This window comes from Halichoeres trimaculatus, unplaced genomic scaffold (genome assembly GCF_033239565.1).
Source record: "Halichoeres trimaculatus isolate MK-OKI-2021-1 unplaced genomic scaffold, fHalTri1.1 fHalTri1_scaffold_2, whole genome shotgun sequence".
Classification (NCBI taxonomy): domain Eukaryota; kingdom Metazoa; phylum Chordata; class Actinopteri; order Labriformes; family Labridae; genus Halichoeres; species Halichoeres trimaculatus.
This window is the reverse complement of record NW_027437180.1, coordinates 18,566,253-18,590,068: the sequence shown is the minus strand read 5'-3', so window position 1 is coordinate 18,590,068 and position 23,816 is coordinate 18,566,253. Positions and strand designations below refer to the sequence as shown.

Below are 23,816 nucleotides of genomic sequence, written 5' to 3'. Positions count from 1 at the left end.
GAGCATGATGAAAGGCAGGAGAAATGCATGAAGAGAGAGGAAAGAAGATAAATATACATTAGTGAAGGAAGAAGAAATAAAGATAAAAAGACGTATAAAATGGGAGTGGGGGGAGGAGGAAACAAGAGGGTAAGAAAGAGATGAAGGAGCAGGGGGTGTAAAGACAAAGAAAAATTCAGTAATAGTAAATGAAAAGTACACAAAGAAGAGGGGAATACAGGGAGGAAAAAGAAAAAAGAAAAGAAGAAAAGAAAAGAAAATTTGGGAAAAAGACCATGGAAAGTGGTGTAAAAGACCATGGGGTGTTGGGAGAGAGATGGATGAAATACAGGAAAACAGAAGAGGGCAGGAAAAGAAAAGAGAAAGAGAAGGAGGGAAAATAGAGGACATGAGGTAAGACGAGGACAGAGGAAGGGAGGAAGAAAAGAAGGGGCAAAGAAAGACAGAAAGAAGGCAGAACGGACACATGGGAAGACAGCGGGGAAATGAAGAGATGGGAAAGGGCAGGAAAAAAAGATGAAGTCAGAGGGAGGGAGGGTTGTATGAGTATAGAGAAAGGAGAGAAAGAGAAGGATGGGAAAAGAGTTGCAAAAGAAAACAAGGAAGTGAATGTAAAAGGGATTCAAGAAAGAGAATAAAAAGGCAGAGAACAAGAAGAGACAAAAGAAGGGATAGAAAAGACAGAAAGAGAGCAAGAGAAGTAATGGAGAATAAAAGGGTACAAGAAGGGTTAAGGACAGAGGAGGAAATTGGGAGCAGGGGAAAGAAGAGAGGATGAGAGGGCAAAAAGAGAGATAACAGGAAGGGTGGGAAGGCGGAGGAAAAGGATGGAGGGGGGAAAAAGAAAAGAGAGAAGGGGTAGGGAAAGAGGGAGGAAGGGGGGGAGTTGGATGAGTGGAAGTCAATAGTATTGGAGCCCAGTGGTGTATGACAGCGTGGTGATGAATGGACTCCATCAGCAACTACAGCTTCATATGCTAATGATACTGGACACGGGCCAGGGACACTCAGCTTGAGTGTGTGTGTGTGTGTGTGTGTGTGTGTGTGTGTGTGTGTGTGTGTGTGTGTGTGTGTGTGTGTGTGTGTGTGTGTGTGTGTGTGTGTGTGTGTGTGTGTGTGTGTGTGTGTGTGTGTGTGTGTGTGTGTGGCCAATTTAAAAAATAAATAAATAAATAAATTTGAAAATTAGTTTAAAACAAGCAGAATGAGGATAGCATCACTGGTTAGTGCTTACAGCTTTGAGTCTATTTTCTGTTTATCTAAGTCAACAGCTATTCAATCCATCACTGATCAGTTTTCAAACTGTTTATACTTTATATCTGTGTGTGTGTGTGTGTGTGTGTGAGAGAGAGTTTATAAGAGCTACATCTCAAAGTATTCCCCACTCATCTCAGGCTGATGTCTTTAAAAATTTTCCCTTCAGCCTCTGAAGCTTCCATTATCATTTCCACGTTGCTATAAGTCACGTTTCTATATCTGAAATAACTAACTGAAATTGAACTTTTACAACTTTTGGTCCAAAAAAATATCTCCAACACCAAACTACAGACCGTGACGTTTCTGTTTGGTAAGTGTTACATTCATCATGCTCTCCCAAAGTGATTCACTGACTGATGATGTCAGAGAGTGAGCAAAGCTTGTGTCCCTTTAGTGTTATTCTAATGTGACTTTTTGAACAAGCCAACACACAACACACCTCACAAACTGAGACTCTCCCGTCTCTTAAGTAATTTCATCAAGCATTTCTTTTTCTACCTCATTTCCTGAGTGAGATCCTCAGTCTTAAGAAAAAGAAGAATATGAATTGTGGGGCGCAGATGGCTGAGCAGTTTAGGTCCTGCCCCACGAAGTTTGCCCTCGAGTGGGTGGCCCGGGTTTGAGTCCAGCCCTTGGCCTGTTTCCTGCATGTCGCTCCCCAGTCTTGCCTCCTTTCTTACTCTATCCACTGTGCTCTCCTCTATCATTACAGGCATGAAAAGCCAAAAAAAGAACTAAAAAAAAAAGGAAATGAACTGTGCACTTTAAAGTATCCCCTATTGGGCACTCTGCCTAACCCTTTATGGACACAATTCTTATAGTTCTGTTAGTCCTTTCAAACAAGCACGTTTGAGACTTCCTCTTACATGTGTGCTTGTACTTTTTTGAGTAAAATCATTAAAAAACATGAAATATTTAAGTTTTAAAATTGACAGAGCCTTTTACATAGCGGTATTACGGCCAATATGCGTCTCTGCTCTGCTCTGTCATGTCACTGGATCAGATTGACTCTGGATCTGCTTCATTGCGGTCTGGCTGCGTCCCTGCTCTGGCAGATCACAACAGATATGCAAGCCTCCTAATTTGGCTGGAAGTTGGAGTTGTGACGTGTAAATTTTCAAAAAGCAGACTGAGCAGAAAAAGAAGAAAACACCTAAAATCACACGGTGACTTTCAAAACAAAACAAGCTGTCAGCCATAATGTGACAGGACAGCTGATACGGGACAGGCAATGTAAGGAGTAGAGATGTGCAGTAAGTGGCAGTAGCAGGGAATCTAACCAGAAACAGCTGTGATGAGGACTAAAGCCTCTGTATATGGGGTACGTGGGGTATGTGTGTAAACTCCTGGGCCAACGGTGCCATGCGCGTCCCTTTTTTCATACAGTATAACTGATATAAATGACTAAAAACTAAAAGGTAAAGATAGCTTCAACAGAGGAAACTGTTATATCTGTCTGCTATTTAAAGTAGTTGAAAGTGTAAATGCTTTTTCTGCACAAGTAGGAGGAAACAGTTTGAAGCGTGAAAAGATGAGTCAGGTTGGGGTGAGTTGTGTGTGGACAAAAGTGATGATTAAATGATGCATCGCATCAAAGAAATAAAGCTGAAGGTGAGCTTATTTAGCAAACATGACCCTGGTCTTTAGTTTGTGTGAATATTTCTGTTTTCCATACCAAAATTTGTGTTCAGTGTACATAGAATGAGGATGCCTTTTTGATGCTGGTGTGTTTTTACTCACAGAGGAAGTCGGAGAGAAATTCTGGCTGGTCGTAATGCACCACAGCCACACATATGGTGTTGAGGCTGACCAGGCAGAGCACAGTCCAGTAGAAAGCCTGTGTCTTCACTATTTTACGGATGAAGAATCGCAGTCTTCGCTCCTTTTTACTGTAGTTAGAGCCCTCCTTACCACTCTTTATACTGGAGCGAGCAAAACCTGCAGGAGGAGGGAGATGTTTCAGTACGGGCATTGAATAATTACATGCTTTTCTCAATTCCTTGTTTCGCAACCCACAATATTAAAGTATATCTCTCTTTTTATGTTAGAAAAACAGGCTTTATTTTGTCTGCAGATTTGCTTTATGATAGCAATAAGGTGTCCATTTCTCTGTTTTCTTACCTCCAGCATCCCCCATGCTGTCATCTCCCTCCTCAGGGTTCAGCAGCTCTGTCTTGTTGTTTTTGGTTTTGATGGTTGGCCTTCGCCTCGAACCTGGGGTGAAACAAAATGAATGAGCATCCTCTATTCTATATTTTTACTTCTCCAGTCTCACTGTCTCACATTTCCTACAGTCTGTGACTTGCAGGTGTTGTGCTAAACCCCACAGTCACGCTATTTAGTGAGCAATTCAGTCAAGGTGTAACAGTAACCCTAAAACTTACTAATACTGTATTTTTGACTTCAGTTTAAATGTGGTTAATATAATTTATTTTCTCATTAGAAAGAAAAGCTTCACATCAGATCATCCCCTCAAATACACACTGAACACATGAGAGTAGTTACCATCAAAGTTTCCTGTGCCACCGTCCTCTGCCAGAATTACTTCCTCTGCAAAACAAATTGCACAAGTTCAGACGCATCGCCGAGATTGTGTTGGTAAACTTTCTGCACAGTATTTGTGTGTACAGGTAAGAGAGCAGTGTGTTAGTGTGTATCTGAGAGTGTTTGTCAGTGTGCACAGACCCGCTTTGCAGATCCACTCCAGGTATCCGTTGAGCTCTCTCTCAATCTGCTGCTGTCGCCTCAGCTTGAGGAACTCACTCCTGTTCTCCACTCGCTCCCTCTCTTTGGCAAATTCACTGCCAGCACATTGTTGCAGTTTGTTTGTAAGTTTGTTTTTTGTAAACTTAAAATAAAGTTATACAAAGACACAGGAGTATACTAGCATACAAACATCACAGGTCTGAGGGTTTCAAAATCCAACTTAAAAGAGTCAAAAATGAAGTCACTCCATCCTCTACGTTGTACTTATTCCTAGTGCTGTGCTCTTCTATAATTAACGATAACGATATTTAAAGAATTAGAAAATGACTGAAGGCGTTCCAGGACATGCAAAAGGCCTTACCCTGAGAGTACACCCAGCACCAGGTTGAGCATAAAGAAGGAGCCGATGATGATGAGGGGGATGTAATACATCCAGTTCCAGGCGCTGCCCTCCACATCATTACTCTGCAAGAGAAACACAACAAAAGTTTAGTAATGAACAGATATGGTAACACTGACAATTTAAACATGAAACTGTCCTGCTACTCTGACAAATGATGTCCCAGAAAGTTAAGACATGTTTCAATCTTGAGTCATTCTTTAATTTTTATATAATATGTGTGATATCCAACAGAAGCATCCGTTTTTTTTCCCTCAAACACAGACCATAAACTGGTAGGGCTAAAGACTCCACTACTAAAATTATTTGTGAAATGAACTTGTAGGGCAGGATGCCCAGCTCATACATCTTGATCAGCATCTCAGGCATGAACAAAGTGAGGAAGATAAACTCTGCATAGACTGAGGAGAGGGGAGGAAGCAAGAAAGAGAAGGAGGGAAGGAAGTGAACAGTGAGTAGAAAGGGACTGGTGTCGTGCAGTTTTTCTACAAAAAAAAAAAAAAAAAAGTTATATGATACAACTAGACATTTAGGGTTTTTTACTGTCATCACAGAGGGTATCCTAGTGTCTAAATTAAGTTTTTTTTTTCTGCTAAAACATTTGTAAAAATGATTCTTTGAATATATTAATGGGGGTCAAAACCAGAGAAGCACTTTTTAGTCTCTGAATCCACCAAATGCTTTTAAAATATTGAATCATGTTGTTACAGTTAAAAGAAATTTCGACAAACTACTGCAGTTTTAATTATTGTATTCTGTGAACTCTCATTTTTGAATTTTCTTAAAGAGGCGATTGTGGCGTGAATTTCTAGTTTTTGTTTATTTGTTTAATTTTCTTACTCTCCCTCTGGTACAACCGCAGCAGCTTACAGCTCAAAATAATCCCTATTCTTCTCACACTGGTGTTCGGAAACTCTGACTTTAATCTCTTTCTGCAGGGCTTTATTTTATACACTGCCTCTTTAAGACTTCTGGCTCCACAAACCCCCTTCTCTCTGATTGGCCCAATCTCTGGACACCTGTCAGGGGCAGAGCTATGGGCTCAGTTAGGATATGTGTTGTCATGTGATGACATTGGTTTTTCAGCAAGTCTCCTAAAATTCTTGTGATGTTATTCAGCTATTTTCTCTAGAACAGACTTTTAAGTAGTTTGCAGCCAGATTCAGGGATTTCATGTGAATATGTAGCAGTTTGAAATTTTGCAAACGTTTGATAGAGACATCCAGCATTGTTACTTTATGTCCATGTTCTCAGAGATCTTAATCAAAATACTTTGTCCACACAGAAAAGTCTTGATATCAAACGCACTGAACACTGTCAAAACCAAAAAGGTGTTGTCGCTCCGGCCCAAAATAGAAAGCAGCAAACTGATTGGATGCTGTGTTGTTGTTTGCACTCGGTGTTAGCTCCTGCTTTGTGGCTTACAACTAGGGATGGGTACCTTTCACGTTTGAAACAATACAGTACTGATGCCCAGTACCTGGCAATCTGTATCAGTACTCAAAGGTACCAATTTTCAGTACTTTTGTGTGTTTATGTGGTAACAAATATTAATTGTTTTAATAATAAAATCTCAAACTTTTAATGTAACAGAATCATTTCTCGACTTAAAACAATGTGCTCATGTCCAGTATGGAAAGTCGCCTTCTCTTCCACTCCCTCACAGCCACAATGGTACGCTTGGGTACAGACCATAGACTGTATAAAACATGGACGTAGTCTCCTCGACGTCACCAGTCTGTTTCTGAAACATTAAAAGTAGTACATCAACGATAGTGGCGCCTGATGGTCACGTCACTCTGAGCTGTGCCTCTGATTGGGTGAGCTCGCAATCTTAATATCCTCTGAAAGGCCAAGTTAGACAAAAAATCACCCCCCGTACAGTGTGAGCCGATAATAAAATCAGTGACTCAAACAGGAGACATTTTTTGAACTAAGTTGTAAATAGGTTCATTTCTGCTATGAAAACTGCTTTTTTTGGCTTGGTGTGTATGTGACTTCTGGTACTTCTGGAGCCAGCCTCAAGTGAAAAACAGCAGATTTTGGCACTTCCGCATTGTCTCATATTCTTAGACCAAAGGTTGCCGCTTGGTACTGACACATGGTGCCATTTGATTTTACATGAATCTGTATTTGATGCTACTAACAGAATTCGCTCGGTACCAATAAAAGTACTTAACTTAGTACCCATCCCTACTAACAACAGCCAAACCAGTTCATGTTATGGCATAAATTTCATCAGAAAACAAAAACGTGTGGTAGCCACTGACAAATTAATTTCAAGATTAGTCTTTGTTTGACGCTGGCTTGCTGTTTGGTTCCACTGTTAAATGAGTAAAAGTTAGCTTCAATAAACCATCAAAAGCAAAAATTCGGCCCTCTGTCACATAACAGTAACATAGCTAATAGTGAGGAAAAAGAAAATGATATTATGGCAAAAAAAAGGGCAGCTGTGTGCCAAAAGATGCTTTAAACCTTTGTTAGTTTTCAGTTTTGTGGTTTTCCACAAGGAGCAAGATGGGAAATAAAAATCTAGTTGAAGTCTTAAAAAATAGTGACCCTACAAGACACACTGTCTCTACAGTCTTTCAATACATGACTTAAATGTCAGTCAGTAAGCATGTTAGACTTAAGCCTTTTCAATATAATGCTATAATGATAATGTTAGTAACTTTGTAGTGCACAAAAAATACTCAAGTTTTTTATGCTGGTTCATGACTGACCCATTTTCTATCTTAAAACCTGACCTCAGAGCAGAGACACTGTATTTGCGTGCAGGGACACACGCCATGTTCAGTGTGACGTTATAACATCTTCTGCCTTCCCAAACACTCGCTGCACTCATGTGACGTCAAAAGCAGCCGACATTCACTTCATTTCCTCCACAAACCCAGCTGACAATCAGAGAAATCAGGTTACTGGAGGATATCGTGATTCTGTGACCCGTGTAAGATCTAAATGGAACTATCAGCTGATTTTTATCTGCTGCTAAAGTGCTTAGCGCGTTTGTTAGGTTTTTATCCTACATGGTACAGTGCGAGCAGCCTGCTCTCTATTAAACTTTCATTGGTTTCCTCCTGACTGCCTGTGTGAGAGTACAAGTCAGCCTCCATCCATCAGAAAAGATGTTAAATATAGAGCGAGATGGACCAGAATAGAGAGTGGAAGAGAAGGTGGCAGAGTGGGAAAGAGAGTAGAGAAAAAGACGAACGAGGAGCCAGATAAAGAAAGTAAAACAGATGATGATGAGAGGGATGAGGAAGATTGAAATTGGCTCCTGGATAAATAAATGGTGTTCTGAATCAAATCTTCAACTATTTTATGCCTTATTTAGCTGAATGAAATTCAAACCAATCACCATACTTAACACCCACATGGCCCTGCAAGTACTTCAGTGTGCTATAAAAACATACTGGACAAACCTGAAACACAGCCTCCTCAACAGAAAGAGCACTGCTGCTGTGAAAACTTGATAAGTATTTCACTGTGAGAAGAAGGGCAGCATTTATGGGTATGATGGCCAAACTCTGAGCCACTTTCTGTGACAGGTTTAAATTAGGAAATGCTATAATTAAGACTGTATTAAGATCTACAGTGGGCTTCATTTTGTCAAATAAAAAAAAGTAGAACTAATCCAGTTTTGTTTATATATGGAGATCCATTCAACTGCTTGTTTAAGAGTGTTCAAGTTACAAAAAAGCTCATTCTTAAAACATTATTACACTTGTTTAAAAACTGGTCCCCAAATCTCCATCACATATCTGAAAAATCTGTGAGGAGGCAGTTTTTCTCACAAATCATCTGGTTTGATCATATTTTGCAGAGTTATGAGTAATGAGGCATTATTAGATGTGAGGCTGATTTGACTGACAAATGGAGGGATATAGCTGTTTGTAAGTGCCAAGGCTAAAGCCTGTGGCTCCGTCCTCACTTCCTTGTGTGTTTCCAAATTAACTGAAGTTGGTTTGAGTCTACGTATCCAGTAAGATAACCCCATCTTTGAGCTACATCATGCCTCTTTGAAAAGCAAAGGTTGAAAGTCTGCTTGTGATTTACACAGTCTGTGATAAAAACACATCTCAGCTTATTAAAGTGCATTTACTTTGAATAGCATTAGGGTGAGGGCCCACAAAATGTGGTGTAATGCATTTGAACTCTTCTGTCTCTTTTTTCTGAAAAAATAATAAAAATAATAATAATGTGGCTATCCTGTTGCAATCTGTTGTAGACTAGTCACTGTTATATCTATCTTAAAAACAGGACACACAGTTGTAGCTTTAGGGCTCAATGAAAGAGAAGCAACAGAAGTGTTTTACTGTGGCTTCTTAGCACAGAGCACAGAGAAATGTCCCCTGAACCAACTCATCAGTTGTTGAAGACAAAGTTTACAGGAGAGGGTAACATACGTGGTAGAGCATATCTGTCCATCCCTCCATGGTGATGCACTGGAAGACGGTGAGCACAGCAAACATGATGTTGTCGAACTGGGTGATGCCATAGTTTGGTCCAAGCCAGCCGCTTCGACAAACCGTGCCGTTTGGACACAAACGAGAAGGTTCTGCTGTTCCACACGGTAAGTCGTCCGCTATCTCATCTGATCAGAGACAGAAAGCAGGATGAAGGACAGGTGTTAGGATATGGTCTTTGGTTTATGCCTTGTTGAGTTCTGAGTTTGAGTTACCTTGTGTTTCAGTCTTGTGTTTCTCTGTGTTTCCAAAGATAATTTTAGTTATTCTTGTTGTGTGTTTTCCTATCCTCTTTGATGTGCCCTGTATTTAATTTAGTTCTTGTGTTTCACTCCTGTTTGATTGCTCCCGATGTGTTTTACCAGTGACTTGTTTCACACCCATGCTGATTACCCCTCTGGCCATAAAGTTTCTGTGTTTCTTGAATTCCTTGTCAGTTCATCGTTTGCAGTTGTGTAGTTGTTGCATGTCCCATGTCTCCTGGTTTCCTGGTCGATGTTCCCTAGCGTACGTTTTTCCCAGGGTTTTGGTTTGTGGATTTTTGGATTTTTTTTTTTGTTTTAGACACTTTGAGTTTTGTTATAATAAACCTTTTGTTGTTGAATCTGCAACTGGGTTCTCCACCAATTGTTTTCTGCTCCTGCTGATTTTATGACGAGAAGCGTACCATTATAATGAACTTAAACAACCCCAGGTGGCTGATTTTAAGAGAACAAGAGAGCAAATGTTCACATTCTGGCTTTTTTTTTTTTTTTTTTTTTTTTTTTATAAAAGACATTGTCGATCTTTTTGATGCGTTAAACAACCTGGGTCCGATCATGAAGGACAAAACGGCTGGGTCAGTCACAACTAGTGTTTTGGATTTACTGTTAAATCCGTGTCTCCATAAGCTACTGCAGGGTAAAACTATCACAGAGTTGCAGACATTTGCAGGAAACCAGAGCTTTAGAAGTAAAATACAATTTAGCTATCTTTATAAAGCTGTGCTTTAAATTTTGTTGAATTAAGTGAAGGAGCATCGGACACAACAAGATTTTGTTACAGGGATCTAAAACTTGAAGATCATGATTTCGGGTTTTCATGATTTTTTCTCCTTCAATGTGCATTTGTAATTAACATATCCAGATTAAACAAATTAATAATTGAAGATTTTTTTCTGAATGAGGACATCATATCTGTGAATCTTTTGTATGGCCCCACTCCTTAAATTGTTTATTTGTTGTTTCTGTTGTTATCATTATTATTATTTTTTTTTTACCATAATTTGCATTTTTCCCCTTTCTTCTTGTTTCATACTCTTTGCTAACTCTCCTGGTGTATTTCCTGATTCATACTTTTAAAACTTAAAACCCTTCTTACTGACACCCAGGTTTTGTCCATAGGCTGTATAAAACATGGACATAGTCTCCATGACGTCTCTCGTCTGTTTCTGAAACTGTAAATGAAGCACATCGGGTATCACGGCCATATTAGTAGTGGCAAGGACTTTGTATACAGCTGTAGGGCGCCTGTTGGTCACGTGACCCTCAGCTGTACCTCTTATTGGGGGGGCTCGCTATCTTAATATCCTCTGAACTGCCGAGTTACAAAGAAATTCACCCTTCAAACAGTGTGTGTCAGTAGTAAAATTAGCAACTCAGGCAGGAGACGTTTTTTGAACCAGGCTGTAAATAGGTTAATTTCTGCTTTGAAATGTTTTTTTTTTGGCTTGTTGTGTGTGATTTTCGGTACTTCCGGAGCCAGCCTCAAGTGGACACTTGAGAAACAGCAGATTTTAGCACTTCTGCATTGTCTCATATTCTTAGACCGGAGGTTGCCGCTTGGTTTAGTCACAGGGTACTGGACTGAAATTGAGTAACAGTTGATCCTGTCATTTTTTGACTCACATGTGAATTCATCGAAGCAGGTCTTGTGGAACTTTCCCATGTAGAACTCAAGGCCGATGATGGCGAACATGAGAATAGCCACAAACAACAACAGGCCGATCTGTAGCAAGGGGATCATTGCCTTCATGATGGACTTGAGCACCACCTGCAGACCTGGAGGACACACACACACACAAACACACACACACACACACACACACACACACACACACACACACACACACACACACACACACACACACACACACACACACACACAGGAATGAGACCTCAGTTGTTGCAAGAGCATCAAGCATGGTGTATACACATACACATGTGTGTGTACACAGCACTTGGTGCAGCACTTACTTGGGATCCCTGACACCAGTTTCAAAGGTCGCAGCACTCTGACAGCCCGCAGCGTCCTCAGGTCAAGCTGAGTCCCAACTTTTGACAAAATACTGCGGAGATACAAGGAGAGAGGAAAGAAATTATAACTAAAATTTTAAAAAACATCAAATTCACTACAACTACCTCAATTTATATCAGCATATAAAATTCTGCAGCTTAAGTCAACTGAAAGTCCAATCAAAACTTCGCTTGATCCACATTTTTCCTACATGAATCATCAACACCCTAAAAGAATCAGTATTGACAAAGACTGTGCAAGGAGAGAAAACACAGGCAAACAGAAAACAACAAAAAGGTGACTAAGCCTGATTCATCTGTGTCCCTGAAACAACTTTCTGAGATAATAAAATAAAATTTTGAAAGATACAGTTTTCACAGATGATTGTGAAAAATTTAATAATTGAGTGATACACCCAGAAGCAAAGGAATGGGAACAGCATTAATAGTGAAACCAGATTACTTTTGTCAGATGTTGTGAACATTTGAATAAAATTTTGAATCAGTGAAATACAAATGTGAACATGTTTTTGTCTCCTTTATCTATAGCATGGTGTGTCATAGGAAGAAAATTCAACATCCTATGTTATTAATCAACTAATGTTTAAGGTCTACTGCAACACAAAGAAGTGACTCATGAATTTACTTTTACTGCCCCATGTCTTCATGTTGTGAGCATGTGTGAAGCTCTGGTGTAAAGTCAGCCTCAGCCAGGTTGGAAAATTCCATGCTCTGTCTTGTACGGGGGCGGAAGGCAGGGTCTGTCCAATGGGAAGGGGAGGGGCAGTGAGTGGGCGTTAAGAGAGGGGATGCTCTAAGGAGGAGGGGAGTAGACACTGACCAGACACCCCTTAAAGATTACTCAGCTTGTGATAAGGAAATTAAAATCCAGATTTTCAGCATGTGTTATTAATTGTACTTTTTGCCTCAAATCTGCACTTGGACAGATTTTAAACTTCAGAAGTAGCAAAATGTTTTGAGCTGGTATCGGTCGATCATTGAGAGCTTATTTGTCTTAACTTAGGAATCATAAAACTACAGCCATTCTCTGTATCTATGAACAGCTTCCAGACAGTTAGATAGTGTACTGAAGTGAAAATGACCCTTGTAATTCTACCGGCAAAATAAAAGCAGTCATACCTTGGTTTGGTACAGAATGGTACACGTTCACTACTTTTTGATGAGTCTTAGTTTCTGAGTAAATTACAAGGAGGCTTCACTCTGTAATCTACCATACATTAGCAAAATTCCATTCAACACTATTTTTTTTAAATCTCCAAGTAATGTAGGCATGAGCTGTGCAAAACTCCAGACCTCAGCAGAACATTTCTCGAAACCACCTTGAACAGAGACGCAACACAAACAGTGTGACATAAGAAACAACACAATCAAATCCACACCTAACCTAAGTGGTTGACTTGAAATTAAATTGTATATCTTTTCATATGTCATGAGGATATTTTCTAAATGTAGTTTTTAAGACATGTATCTTGCTTTGTCTTGGAGACTGAACTGCTAAACAATTTGAGTTTCTAAAACCTAGAAGTGTGCATGGATGACCAGATTGAAAGGGCCTTATTTGATATATTAGTTAAAAGTCTTCCATTCATTTTTATCTATTTTACATTTATGTTTATAGCCATCTGATCCTCCTGCATCTATGTATTAAAGGACTTAGCAGATCTTCAGACTTGATCTGTGTGAGACAGAAACACTGGATTCATCCTGACAATCAAAATCTTCAGGATACAATCACCCCTGGCAACAGCTCAACCTGGTCCACAGTGCACTAGACCAGCCAGTAGAGGGAGCAGCAACTGTGCTGCCTGGTTGTGATGGAGATCGAGGGATAAGAGGGAGGGGTATCCCCCGCTCAGAGATAAATAAAGTGTGACATACAGTTAAGCAGGTTTTAGTATTTCATCAATAGAGCACATGAAAAAAAGTGTTTTTAAACCATAAGTTAAATGTTGCAGGTTAAAAACAATAAAATCTGGACAAGGGATTTAATTTTGGCATGTTAAATTAGCATTGAACTAATTATGCTGATGCATATCATCACATAATTTAATTTACTATAATCGGTCATGAACTAAAGTGGGCCGGTCTAAGACATGAAACTCCAGGGCTGAAAATGAGTCCCACTCGGGCCCTGCACATGCTGCTCTCTTCCTTGTGGTAGGCCACAAAGAGAGTCATGCTTTGACAGCAGGTAGTGAGCATACTGAGAAAACATGGGACATATTAAAAGCTGGATCAGACGTATATTCAAAAGACGCTGTCATAGAAGAGGAGATAAAGCAGACAACTTAAGCAGAGGAGGTTCATGTGACTCTGTTTTTCAACCTAGCTGTACAGTTTGGGCTTTCAGACCTTTAAGTTTTCAGAAAATAGTTTGAGCTAGGATTTTTTTTTTTAATGTTATACAGAATGTTACTTTTTAACAACTTTATTTCCACATCAGGTCATAATAATGTAAGTAAAGTAAACAGCCACAGCTTTTGCGTCAACAATCCTTGTGGATTGCTGGTTTATTTGAAAAGGCTCCTCAATTTATGACACTGGGTGACCATTGTGGGCACTCAATGTCTGGTGCAAATCTTGGCCAACTTGCTGATGTGAGTCTGAATGCACCTCACAACTCTCAATGCCACCAAACACTGAGCTCTACTACCATACCCTTGACAAGAACACATTTGACACCTTTCACTGTGGGAGGCCTCCTCAGAAATGCAGCACATTAAATACCAGACCAACCTGTAATCTGTTTTTATTTGACTGTTAAAATGTTACTCTTTGTTGTGAACTTTTTTAAATTGTTTTTTATTTTACCTGATAGTTAACAGCAATTTGTCAGACGGAAAAAGTTCAAAGCCATCCGTTAAATGACAGAAAATTATACAGGAGGTTTGTGCATATTACACTACCACTCTGCAATTCCCTGATGATATACAGTCCAGGCAGGAAAGGGATAGAACATCCCCTAAGGAACACCGAGCGTGAGAAAACTGAAAGAGAGTGATAGTCATGTGTGTCAAAAGTGTGAGATTCAATGACTGAGAGAGAGGGAGAAAGAGAAGGAAAGACTGACAGGGATCCTCCCGGGAGAGGAAAAAAGAGGGAGCGCTTTATCAGCGGAGGGAGAAGGTGTTTGGACAGAGATGACAGAGGCTCTCACTGCTGGGAAACACCAAACAATCAACCTGTACAGTATACACACACACACACACACACACACACACACACACACACACACACACACACACACACACACACACACACACACACACACACACACACACACTTGAAACTGTTATGCACTGTATGTATATGCTGTATATTATGTAAATTGTACTCACTTTCCCATTATAGCTTCAGTTCTGTGCATTACCTGAACATTTAATGGCATGCTCAGCAAGGTGCCTTGTAATACACTGTGCTATGGCAACAAGAAGAAATGTTTCCCATCAAGTACAGCCTTTTAGTTTTGCTGAAATAAAAAAATTGTCATTTGTATTGCATTCTTGAGGTCATTTCAACTGAACTAACAACTCCTGGACTACACTGTACAATGTTCTGTTGAGTCGAATGGTGTTGCAGTTATTGTCCTGGTTTCTTGTCACCCTGCCCAAGATTCTTCTTCTGTAACGACCCTTTCAGTTGACAGCATCCTGCCAATCACATATTTTCCCTAATGTTGATTTGAATGGGATTTTGTAGATTTTTAAAAAACAGTGTTCTAGTGTACTGAGCCATTAAAATAACCCTCTTGTAATAAGCTCACTTAGTCGTCAGTACTCACATACCAAACATTGCTCAAAAATAGGCTAATTCAGCCAAGCAGGAGATGATGAGGGCAACTGAGAACAGTTCAGAGAAGGGTGGGCCAGTAAAAGGGAGTGCTTCTCTTTTTTGAACTTTTCTGACTTTTTTCTGCAACCTAGAAAAACTGTTCTTGCCGGTGGACTGGACTTGACACTGGAACAAACAATATATATACAACTGCTTTGATGGGGCTGCACAGTGGGTCAGTGGATAGTGCTGCTGCCTGCCTCATAAGAATGTTCCTGGTTTGGTTCCCTGGGGCAGGAGCCTTTTAGTTTGCATGTTCTCCAGGTGCATGCATGGGTTCTCTCCAGGTAATCTCCAAACTCCTAATTGCCCATTGGTGGGGATGGTTGTTGTTTTTTTGTTTGAGAGTTTTAGCCCTCCTATTTGCCTACACTGTAAATGCAAACAATGTCCTGACTTAGGACTAAATAGTGCATTTAAGTTGATTAATGCTAGTTTTTCAAATTAACTTTCCTAAACTAAGTTTCCTTTACTTTTTACACCCTTACTTGTTTCATTGAGTAATATTTACTTGTGTTTTCTAAGTGTGTAACATAGTTTGTGGGTGTTTCCGCTTGGCGCGCATTTACCAACGAAGAAGAACGTGCCCTGACATGCAAGCTGTGGAGGCGACTCTCGCAGGCACAGTACAACAGACTGGCGTTGATTTCGGTAAGTGTTAAGCTTTTGTTTGTAAACTTTGAATATAATTTACGCTTTGAAGACAGCGTTGTTCGAAGAGCACACCCAACAACTCTGTCAGAGAACGCTGGCATGTTACCCTGTGTGTGTTCACAGAGCAGGCGCTAAAAGTTTAGCAGTAGCTCAACGTGGGGCACTATAACGGATATAAGAGTAGGCTCGGCCCGAACCGAGCCTCGGTGTTGCATCCTTCGGTTCATTCACCGGTGGCGCCAACTGTTAGCTGCTGCCGTCCTGCTGTCTGACTTTCGGCAGCTAACAAACGGCAGTACATTAGCCGCTGGTGGCTAATGTACTGCCGTTTGTTGGCTGCCGACGCTGTTGCAGAAACAGGAGGATTGATACTACGTCCCCTGTCTATTAGCTGCCGTAGTAGTACGCGCTTCTAGCTGTTATAACGGTAACCTGTTAATAGAACGAACTTATGATATATGGCATAAACATTAACTCTCAGCATGTTGATTTGAGACATAGAACTCATCTTCCCATCGGCCCTTTTGTTTTGGGAGTTGTTTTAAAAGGGGAGGATACATTTGTGTTTTATTGGCTCACAGTGGCTTTGCTCTCTTCTGGTTCGCCAATTCTATTGGCTCTAATGCTCGATTGAGGTGTCAATCAACTAAATCGACCAATCCACTGCCCTATGTATCTCAGTTTGCGTAAGCAGGGGGGTCAGACCTCAACTATTTTTTGTTTCACTTATTTGGTGGCATTTTTGAGACATATTTATGTCAGGACAACGACCCAAGAGAGTTTATTCCATGGAGGAAGTGCTGCATATGCATTTTTAGAGATTACGTGTAAATCTATGATTTAGACTTTATTTCTGTATGGTTTTGCCTGACCAGTCTGCCTGAAACCCCTCTTATTTTACTTTGCTTCACTCTACCAGAATTAACCTCAGGGGATGTAATGTTCACATTTTATTATTAGTTTTCAGTTTTAAAGCTGCAGATGCATCATTCCAAAAAGAAATTCATAATGAACGTGTAATTTGTAAGACAGAAATTACTCTGACCCAGGAACATATACTGATTTTAACACATCTTAACAAAGTTTACAATGTTTCCCACTGATGGATTTCAAATAGACCTGTTGGTTGCAAGGATATACAGTTTTCAGTTCAGACTTGTAATTTTCTAGTAGAGTACTTTGAAAGAAGCTTGGGCTGAAGGGGTTTTAATGCTGAACTCCTGGCACTGGTAGTTGTGATTTTACCCAGTGTCTTTTGTTTCATGCAGGTGGTACGAGAGCCTGATAAGTCCAAAAGTAGACAAACAGCACAGAAGAAAGGGAACAAGGTGGGTACTGTTTTTCGTTTAGAAATTTAAAAATGCCTGTGTAGTTAATTAGTGAGACTTAAAGGGGTAATTCATCATTTGCGAAATTGTTGAACTATCCATTTAACTTTTGTAATGATTTTTTTTCTGTCACTTGTAGTCTAACTTATTGTTCTCCTGTATTCTTTCCAGTGTTTACAGGGAGTGGCATGCAGTGGACATGTAAGTTTTGCACTTTTGTCTCTCCAAAAAGAGGCCAGCTGTTTAAACATTACAGAGTAAAGCATGGTGGCTTTACAAGAACCTCTCCAATACCATGTCTTCATCAAGAGTGTATTTGCACATTTAAATCACTTAATGCCCTGAAGATTCATTTGTGTAGACTCCACTCACAAGTGACCAATGAAAAAGATGAGGTGCAAATATTTATATCTGTCAGTATTAGAAATTTATGAAAATGACCTCTTTCCAGGACAATTTGCATTCTCCATGTCTTCCACCGACATGAAGCAGGAAGCAGATGATGTCATGTGACAGGGACCACTTGAAAACTATATTTTATATACCAAAATCTTTATTCAAGTTGTCTACTAACACATAAGTGCAAAAAGTTGCATTACTACCGCTGACATTTTTTGTTGTGAGTACAAAATGACAGTGATATACTTCGGCAACAATTGTTGCCAGTGGGGCAAAATAGGTTAATCTTCCTGTGGTGTTTTTTATTTATTTATTTATTTATTTATTTATTTTTATTTTTATTTTTCTTAAGGTGTTTGCAGAGTTCTATCGTGTTGCCAGTAAGAACCTCAAGAAAGACTTTTTTGAAGCTCTGGACCGCCACACCACTGGTCTCATTGACCTCTTCAAATTGAAGAAAGGAGCTGTAGGCCAGTCACTTGATCAGCTCCTCCAGCCAGTGAATACACAAGTAAGTGTTTCTGATTTTTCATCATCATTACATTAAGGTAGCATGCTTAATTGCTCCAGCGAGGCTCACAGTTGCTACTACTGCTTTGTTCATTGAGTACTACTTCTTCTGTAGTAATTCTTTAAGAAGTTAATGATGCACAAATTGTTTTCAAATTATCTTGGCTGTCCTATAATCCTCTGCTTATTGTTTTTTGTCTTCTTTTCCATAAGACCAATGACATCATCACAACGCGTGCTGCTGTCTTGCAATGTCTGCCCCTGTATCCTGGAGATAATTCCAGCGAATTTTTCTTCAGCTGTTCAGTAAGTACATACATGATGGTCATATCATCATTTTGAAGTGTACATCTAAGCACATCATCAAAACTTTGATTCAATTCTCAGATTTAAGAAAAAACTGCATGATCAGGTCTGATGTAAAAAAAACAAAAAATGTTATCAAGGCTAGGATCTAGTAAACCTAACAAAACAGTCACTGCCAAAACTTAAAAAATAATAATCTAATAAAAATAAAATGGCACACAGTTTCTCATTGACAATTTTTTACCCTCAAAATTCTTTACTTGCTTCAAGCCTTGCAAAAAGGTAAACAGCATTACACAAAATGACCTCTGACAAAATCGTAAAATTCTCCAACCCTGAGGTCAATTTTGGTATTGTCTGTACATAGCAAAACTTTTAAGTGGGGACAACAAAAATTAAACAAGTGTCATATTTTTAATCATTTGGGATTTACAAACAGATTTGATGCTGATAAACTGAACTTTAATTGTGTTCAATTGTTTTTAATGTAGGATTCGGACACAGCAAGTGACTTCAGCCAGGTGCCTGTTTGGGTTCTCAGAGTCATGACTGAAGACACGCCACCAGAGCTCAACAGCATCGCAATCATCCTTGAAGGAAACATTGTCATGGATGAGATTCCTACAACCTCCCAAGCTCTTTGTCTCCTGTCTGGCTTAATATATGCACTACATCTGGATTACCCCAAAGGTATGAAGAACACATTTGAGTTTATCCAGAAGATAATGTTGAACCTCGGACAACAAAAACTCAGCCCAAAACTACAAACATTAAAAAATGCTCTTCTGAAGTAGATGCAGTGGCTCGGGTTAGCTATACTGGTTGTCTAGATGAGAGTGAGTGTGATCTCAGAAGATGTCTTGAGTAATTTTCAGTGTGTAAAACTGTTGAAAAAGAGTATTCAGTACGTGATGTTGAATGTTAGAATGTACTTTGCTTTTGGGACACAAGTTGTTTACATTTGAAAGGTGTCAAATTGCTAAGAGCTGATTTTATTCAAGTTTTATTCAGGTTTAATCAGGTTTTGAACTTTCACAGAAGTTTGGCAGGTCTGTCTGTTGCTGTGAGACATTTGATGTCCATTGTGAACTAAGAGCCATTAGTTAGCTTTGTTTCACACAGATGGCTATTGTTACTGTGTACAAGTATTGACACAAAAAATGAATAAATTATGTTTTTCATAAAGCTATTTTTGGGAGTTGTTATTTTTAAGTAAGCTAAATAAGGTATATGAAGTTCATTTAATTTATTGTTAAGTGCTGCTCACACAGTATTTTAAATTAATTTACTTACCTATATTGAGTTCCTGTCAAATTGATTGAAGTGTATTGTACTTACATATATGATGTGTAGTTAACTACTAATATCAAGTAATGGCCACTTGTTAAGTGAAATATATTAAGTTAATTTGACTCAAAGAATTTGAGTTGTAGTAGCTTGATTTCAAGTCAACATTACTGAGATTTTTTTAGTTCTCACAACTTTAACACAAGTACAGCTTACTCAGATATATGAATTTCACTCTACTTGACATAACTAAGTTCTTTTACTTAATTTTCCCAAGGTAATCGGTTTCCTAACTTTTATTAAGTAAAATTAACTTGTTAGAATTTACAGTGTAACAACCTCTTGCAGCCCCAAAAAGAGGACTACAAACCCTGCTAAGTTTAGTTACCTTTCATGTTACAGATCCACGATGAGCAAAATGATGATGATGATGATAATGTTATTAGAGGCCCTGATGATGAACACCTCATGGGTCACTCAGCACCTTCTCTCTGCCAGGTCTCTCCCCAGTTCATGCCGTCACCATGGCAACCGGTGATTCCTCTCCTCTTCTTCGCTGAGTCTCCACGGTTACCGACCTGCTCTCATTCATAAGCGTTGCCAGGGCAACGCAGCCCTTGCTCATTGATGGAATCTCGGCATTGCCGCAGGAACAGGGAAGGAAGGGAAGTGGGTCTCCTAGCCATTGATTTTCAACCCCTTTAACCCCCCCACCAACCTCCCCCGCCTCACTTTATCCTCACCTACCCCCTCACACCCTCCTCTCCTTACACCATGCCTGATCATGGTGCAAGCATACAGTAAGTGCAACCAAGTGGAACTTCCCCAGCATGCATGCACACACACACACACACACACACACACACACACACACACACACACACACAGAAAGAAGACCCACATACACTTACTCATACTGACCAAACAAATGGAGGCACAGCATTTTACCGCATACAATCACAGATGCATTCACAGTACAGACATGTGCAGACAAACAGATCTGAAGATGGGGAAGAATGCGGCACAGCACAGGTAGTAAGGATGACCCACTTTCTCTGCTGCTGCAAATTTGGGGATTTAAGACACATGCAATCTCACAGAAGAATTAAAACAACATTAATAATTCTGCTGGAACTAGGTGTCTAAAAAAGATGAAAACAGATCTACTGATGTAGATGTACAGTGGCATGTTAGGGCTGTGAATTGGAAAAAACTTTAATGGTACTTAAAATAAATGTTTATTATTTATTGCTATTCAGGGGTGATAATTTAGCAAAATTCTAAGATACAAGTCAGGTGATATTTTGATATTAGTTAACTAAGAGGACTTTCCAAGTGATCTTGAAAAAGTTTCACTTCTAAATATGTGTATGCCTGATTATAATCCACAATTTAAAATGAGAAAATCACCACCAAAATAGGTTGTTTTTCAAAATGCTATTTGTCAGCATCTGGGATGGTTTGTCTGGGACTGGATTGATTTACAGCAGGTAGAAATCCTTCTGACAAAACCGTGCAGACGAACAAAGTTTAGGAAATTTTAAGTTTAAGAGAAAAGAAGAACACAAGAGCAGAAAAAAAACTAATCAGGAGAGTGATAGAGCATGTGCTAAAGGCTAAAACACGGCTAAGCTGTTTGTGATAATGTGCTTTACAACCCACATGCAGCAGTTATTCTGGAGTGGTCTGTTCAAACTCAAGAGTCAATCAATGAAATGAAGAACAAGATTGTGTTTGCTCCGCTTGTTGAGGTTTCGAGCAATGGTACAGCAAAACCAGGATTCACCGGCCTCTCAAGTTATGGACTAGCCTGGTACTAAACCATAATACAAACTGAGTTTACAAAGCTTGCTTGTTGTCGCGTTTCAGACGACAGTTTTATCCATCCATTTTCTATACCGCTTATCCTGTTACAGGGTCGCGGGTGGCTGGAGCCTATCCCAGCAATCATTGGGCGAGAGGCAGGGTACACCCTGGACTGGTCGCCAGTCAATCGCAGGACTGACACATAGACAGACAACCATGCACGCACACACTCACACCTAGGGACAATTTGGTGTGACCAATTAACCTGGTAAGCATGTTTTTAGACTGTGGGAGGAAGCCAGAGTACCCGGAGAGAACCCACGCATGCACGGGGAGAACATGCAAACTCCACACAGAAAGACCCACCGGCCGAGGTGGGAATTTGAACTGGTGACCTTCTTGCTGTGAGGCTGCAGCGCTAACCGTTGCACCACCGTGCAGCCCCGACAGTTTTATATACATATTAATTAGTAAAGTACCTCACCACTTTTATCTGGTAAAATTTGACTTAAACAAAGAAAAGTAGTGGTAAAAAGAAGATCTACTCCTTGTGTTTGCTTCAAAATGAACGCAAGTCTTGGTAAGAGTCCTGTCATCACAACAGTGGGTGCTAGAGCTCATGGGACAAGGAGACATTATCCCCAAAGAACATTAGCTTTTTCAGATAGTCCTCACAGCCCATTTAAACTGTTTTGATGTAAGTGAAGGGCATTTTTAATAAAGTCTGGATGAAGTGGGTTTAACTGGCAATATTTAAGGGCTATAAGGGGAGTCATAACATATATAAGTATCATATCCAACTTGCCATTGTTTAAAATTAACAACATTTCTGTGTTTAAAATTTATTTCTTAAAGGGGACATATCATACTTGTTTCTCCTTTTCACTATGCCAGACTAGGATGCCTGTAAAGCATTTCTGCCCTCAGTACAAGTCATTTAGTTCCTTCATTGCCCCACAATAGCGTTCTCAATATCCTCAGTTTAGGCCATTCTGAAGATCTCGTTAAAACGCTCTGTTTCGAGAATGACCTCCAGTAACCTCACAACGTCACAGCCCTTTGTGCTCTGATTGGTCAGTTCTATCAGAGGGGCGGAGGGGGTAGAGCCAGGGGGTGGTTTTTGCAGCATGGCAGTATTTACAAAATCACCACATTGAATGGAGCAGACCGAGCGAGTTTGCTGTTTGCCAAAACTTCGCCGTAAGGCATTGATAGCACTAATAAAATGGCAGAGTGTAGGATATGTCCTTTTTTTTAAGACCCCGAGTCAGACCCGGACGGTTCTGCAGCTCAGGAGGAAGAAAATCCACCTCGACACGGATCATCTCAGGACGCTTCAGTGTGGTGAGTTAAACCTGTACTGTAACATGTATAGTTTATACGTGGAAATATAGGCAGACTTCACCAATAAACTATTTCTATAACAGGGCTCCATCCTGCTCCTTCACTTTACGCTGTCTGTTTTATCCATCATGCTGAAAGTGTAGTCTAAAGATCGCCTCTACCGTCAGTTCGTCACTATGTTATTACTGCAGCATTATTGTGGTCCAGGTTCACAGTGCATGTCAGAACAAGCATGCAAATATCACAGTCTCACAAGTATTAAGACGTCTGCTAAAACTACAGTGTTTTAACTGCTAATTCACCATGTAAAGCCGAGCTGCTAAGCAGAGCAGAGTCCCTGCATCCAGCACTCAGTCAAGTCAGCCAGACATAGTAGGGAGCTTTATTTATTCTTGGCTCTTGGTGGGTGTATCCCTCGGTGGCGGTTGTGTGACAACTGACATCACAGAGGAGGAGCTGCTTTATCAGATCACTCCAATAAAAAGAAAGGATCTTCGTGTCGTCACAAAGGTCGAAATCTCGCGGCCAAATGTCAATGACCTATTTTCAGAGGCATCAAATCTCGTTCGAGGACATTAGAAAAAATACAATATCTAATTTTTTGAAAATTCAGGGGGTGAAAGGTTTTGTTTTCAAATGTTTTATATTATATATAAGTATTAAATCAGGGATCAGCATGATATGTCCCCTTTAAGGTTAAATATCCAACATTACCAATGCAGGTATGATTTTAAACATTCTGGTACAGTTGGTTCTACTTTTAGTAGGATTGTGCTTTAGTTAGAGTTACTTTGCATATTATACTCAAACTCTGTGAGCAGCCTTTGCAGTTGTAGGACTCACGTTGTCTTTTTAAAATCTGTATGCTATTCATGTACCCTTTCCGAAGTCAAGTATGAAATCAAAACAGAAATATCTCCAAGGGCAGATGTTAAAATTAATAGGAAATATCAGTTATTCCATGTTAAAACAAGCATGGTTACGTTAAGTAATCTGAAAAGACTTCATGGATTCAGGATTGCATAAATAAGCAGCTTACATCAGTAAAAAATACAAACTTTGCATTAAGTTTATAAGAAAAAAGAACAGAACATTCTAAAAATAATCTACTGAAACTCAAAGTGTACTGGTATTTTCACACACAGCTAATTATGAGTGTATTGCGTGTAAGCCATGTCATCACAATGCAGCTTATTTGGCAGAAATAGAAATACACTCACAACATGCA

The 23,816-nt window shown here is 39.7% G+C and overlaps 2 protein-coding genes across 15 annotated transcripts in view; one reads left to right on the top strand and one right to left on the bottom strand.

Annotated features, from left to right (window-relative positions):
* cacna1ab (calcium channel, voltage-dependent, P/Q type, alpha 1A subunit, b) overlaps nucleotides 1–23,816 on the bottom strand; it is a 201,441-nt gene that overhangs the window by 77,424 nt on the left and 100,201 nt on the right. For all 14 annotated transcript variants that reach the window (XM_074665510.1, XM_074665511.1, XM_074665515.1 and 11 more), the window contains exons 5-12: nucleotides 11,064–11,155; nucleotides 10,716–10,868; nucleotides 8,770–8,957; nucleotides 4,325–4,428; nucleotides 3,943–4,058; nucleotides 3,763–3,807; nucleotides 3,379–3,471; nucleotides 2,998–3,195 (exon numbers count right to left, since the gene is read on the bottom strand). In XM_074665510.1, coding sequence (XP_074521611.1) covers nucleotides 2,998–3,195; nucleotides 3,379–3,471; nucleotides 3,763–3,807; nucleotides 3,943–4,058; nucleotides 4,325–4,428; nucleotides 8,770–8,957; nucleotides 10,716–10,868; nucleotides 11,064–11,155 — 989 coding nt within the window. The remainder of the gene's footprint in view (nucleotides 1–2,997; nucleotides 3,196–3,378; nucleotides 3,472–3,762; nucleotides 3,808–3,942; nucleotides 4,059–4,324; nucleotides 4,429–8,769; nucleotides 8,958–10,715; nucleotides 10,869–11,063; nucleotides 11,156–23,816) is intronic.
* LOC141805447 (uncharacterized) lies at nucleotides 15,227–19,243 on the top strand. Its single transcript, XM_074690523.1, has 7 exons — nucleotides 15,227–15,241; nucleotides 15,492–15,605; nucleotides 16,877–16,936; nucleotides 17,108–17,137; nucleotides 17,688–17,846; nucleotides 18,059–18,151; nucleotides 18,643–19,243. Exons 1-7 carry the CDS (start codon nucleotides 15,227–15,229, stop codon nucleotides 18,943–18,945), a joined length of 774 nt encoding a protein of 257 aa, XP_074546624.1. The 3' UTR covers nucleotides 18,946–19,243.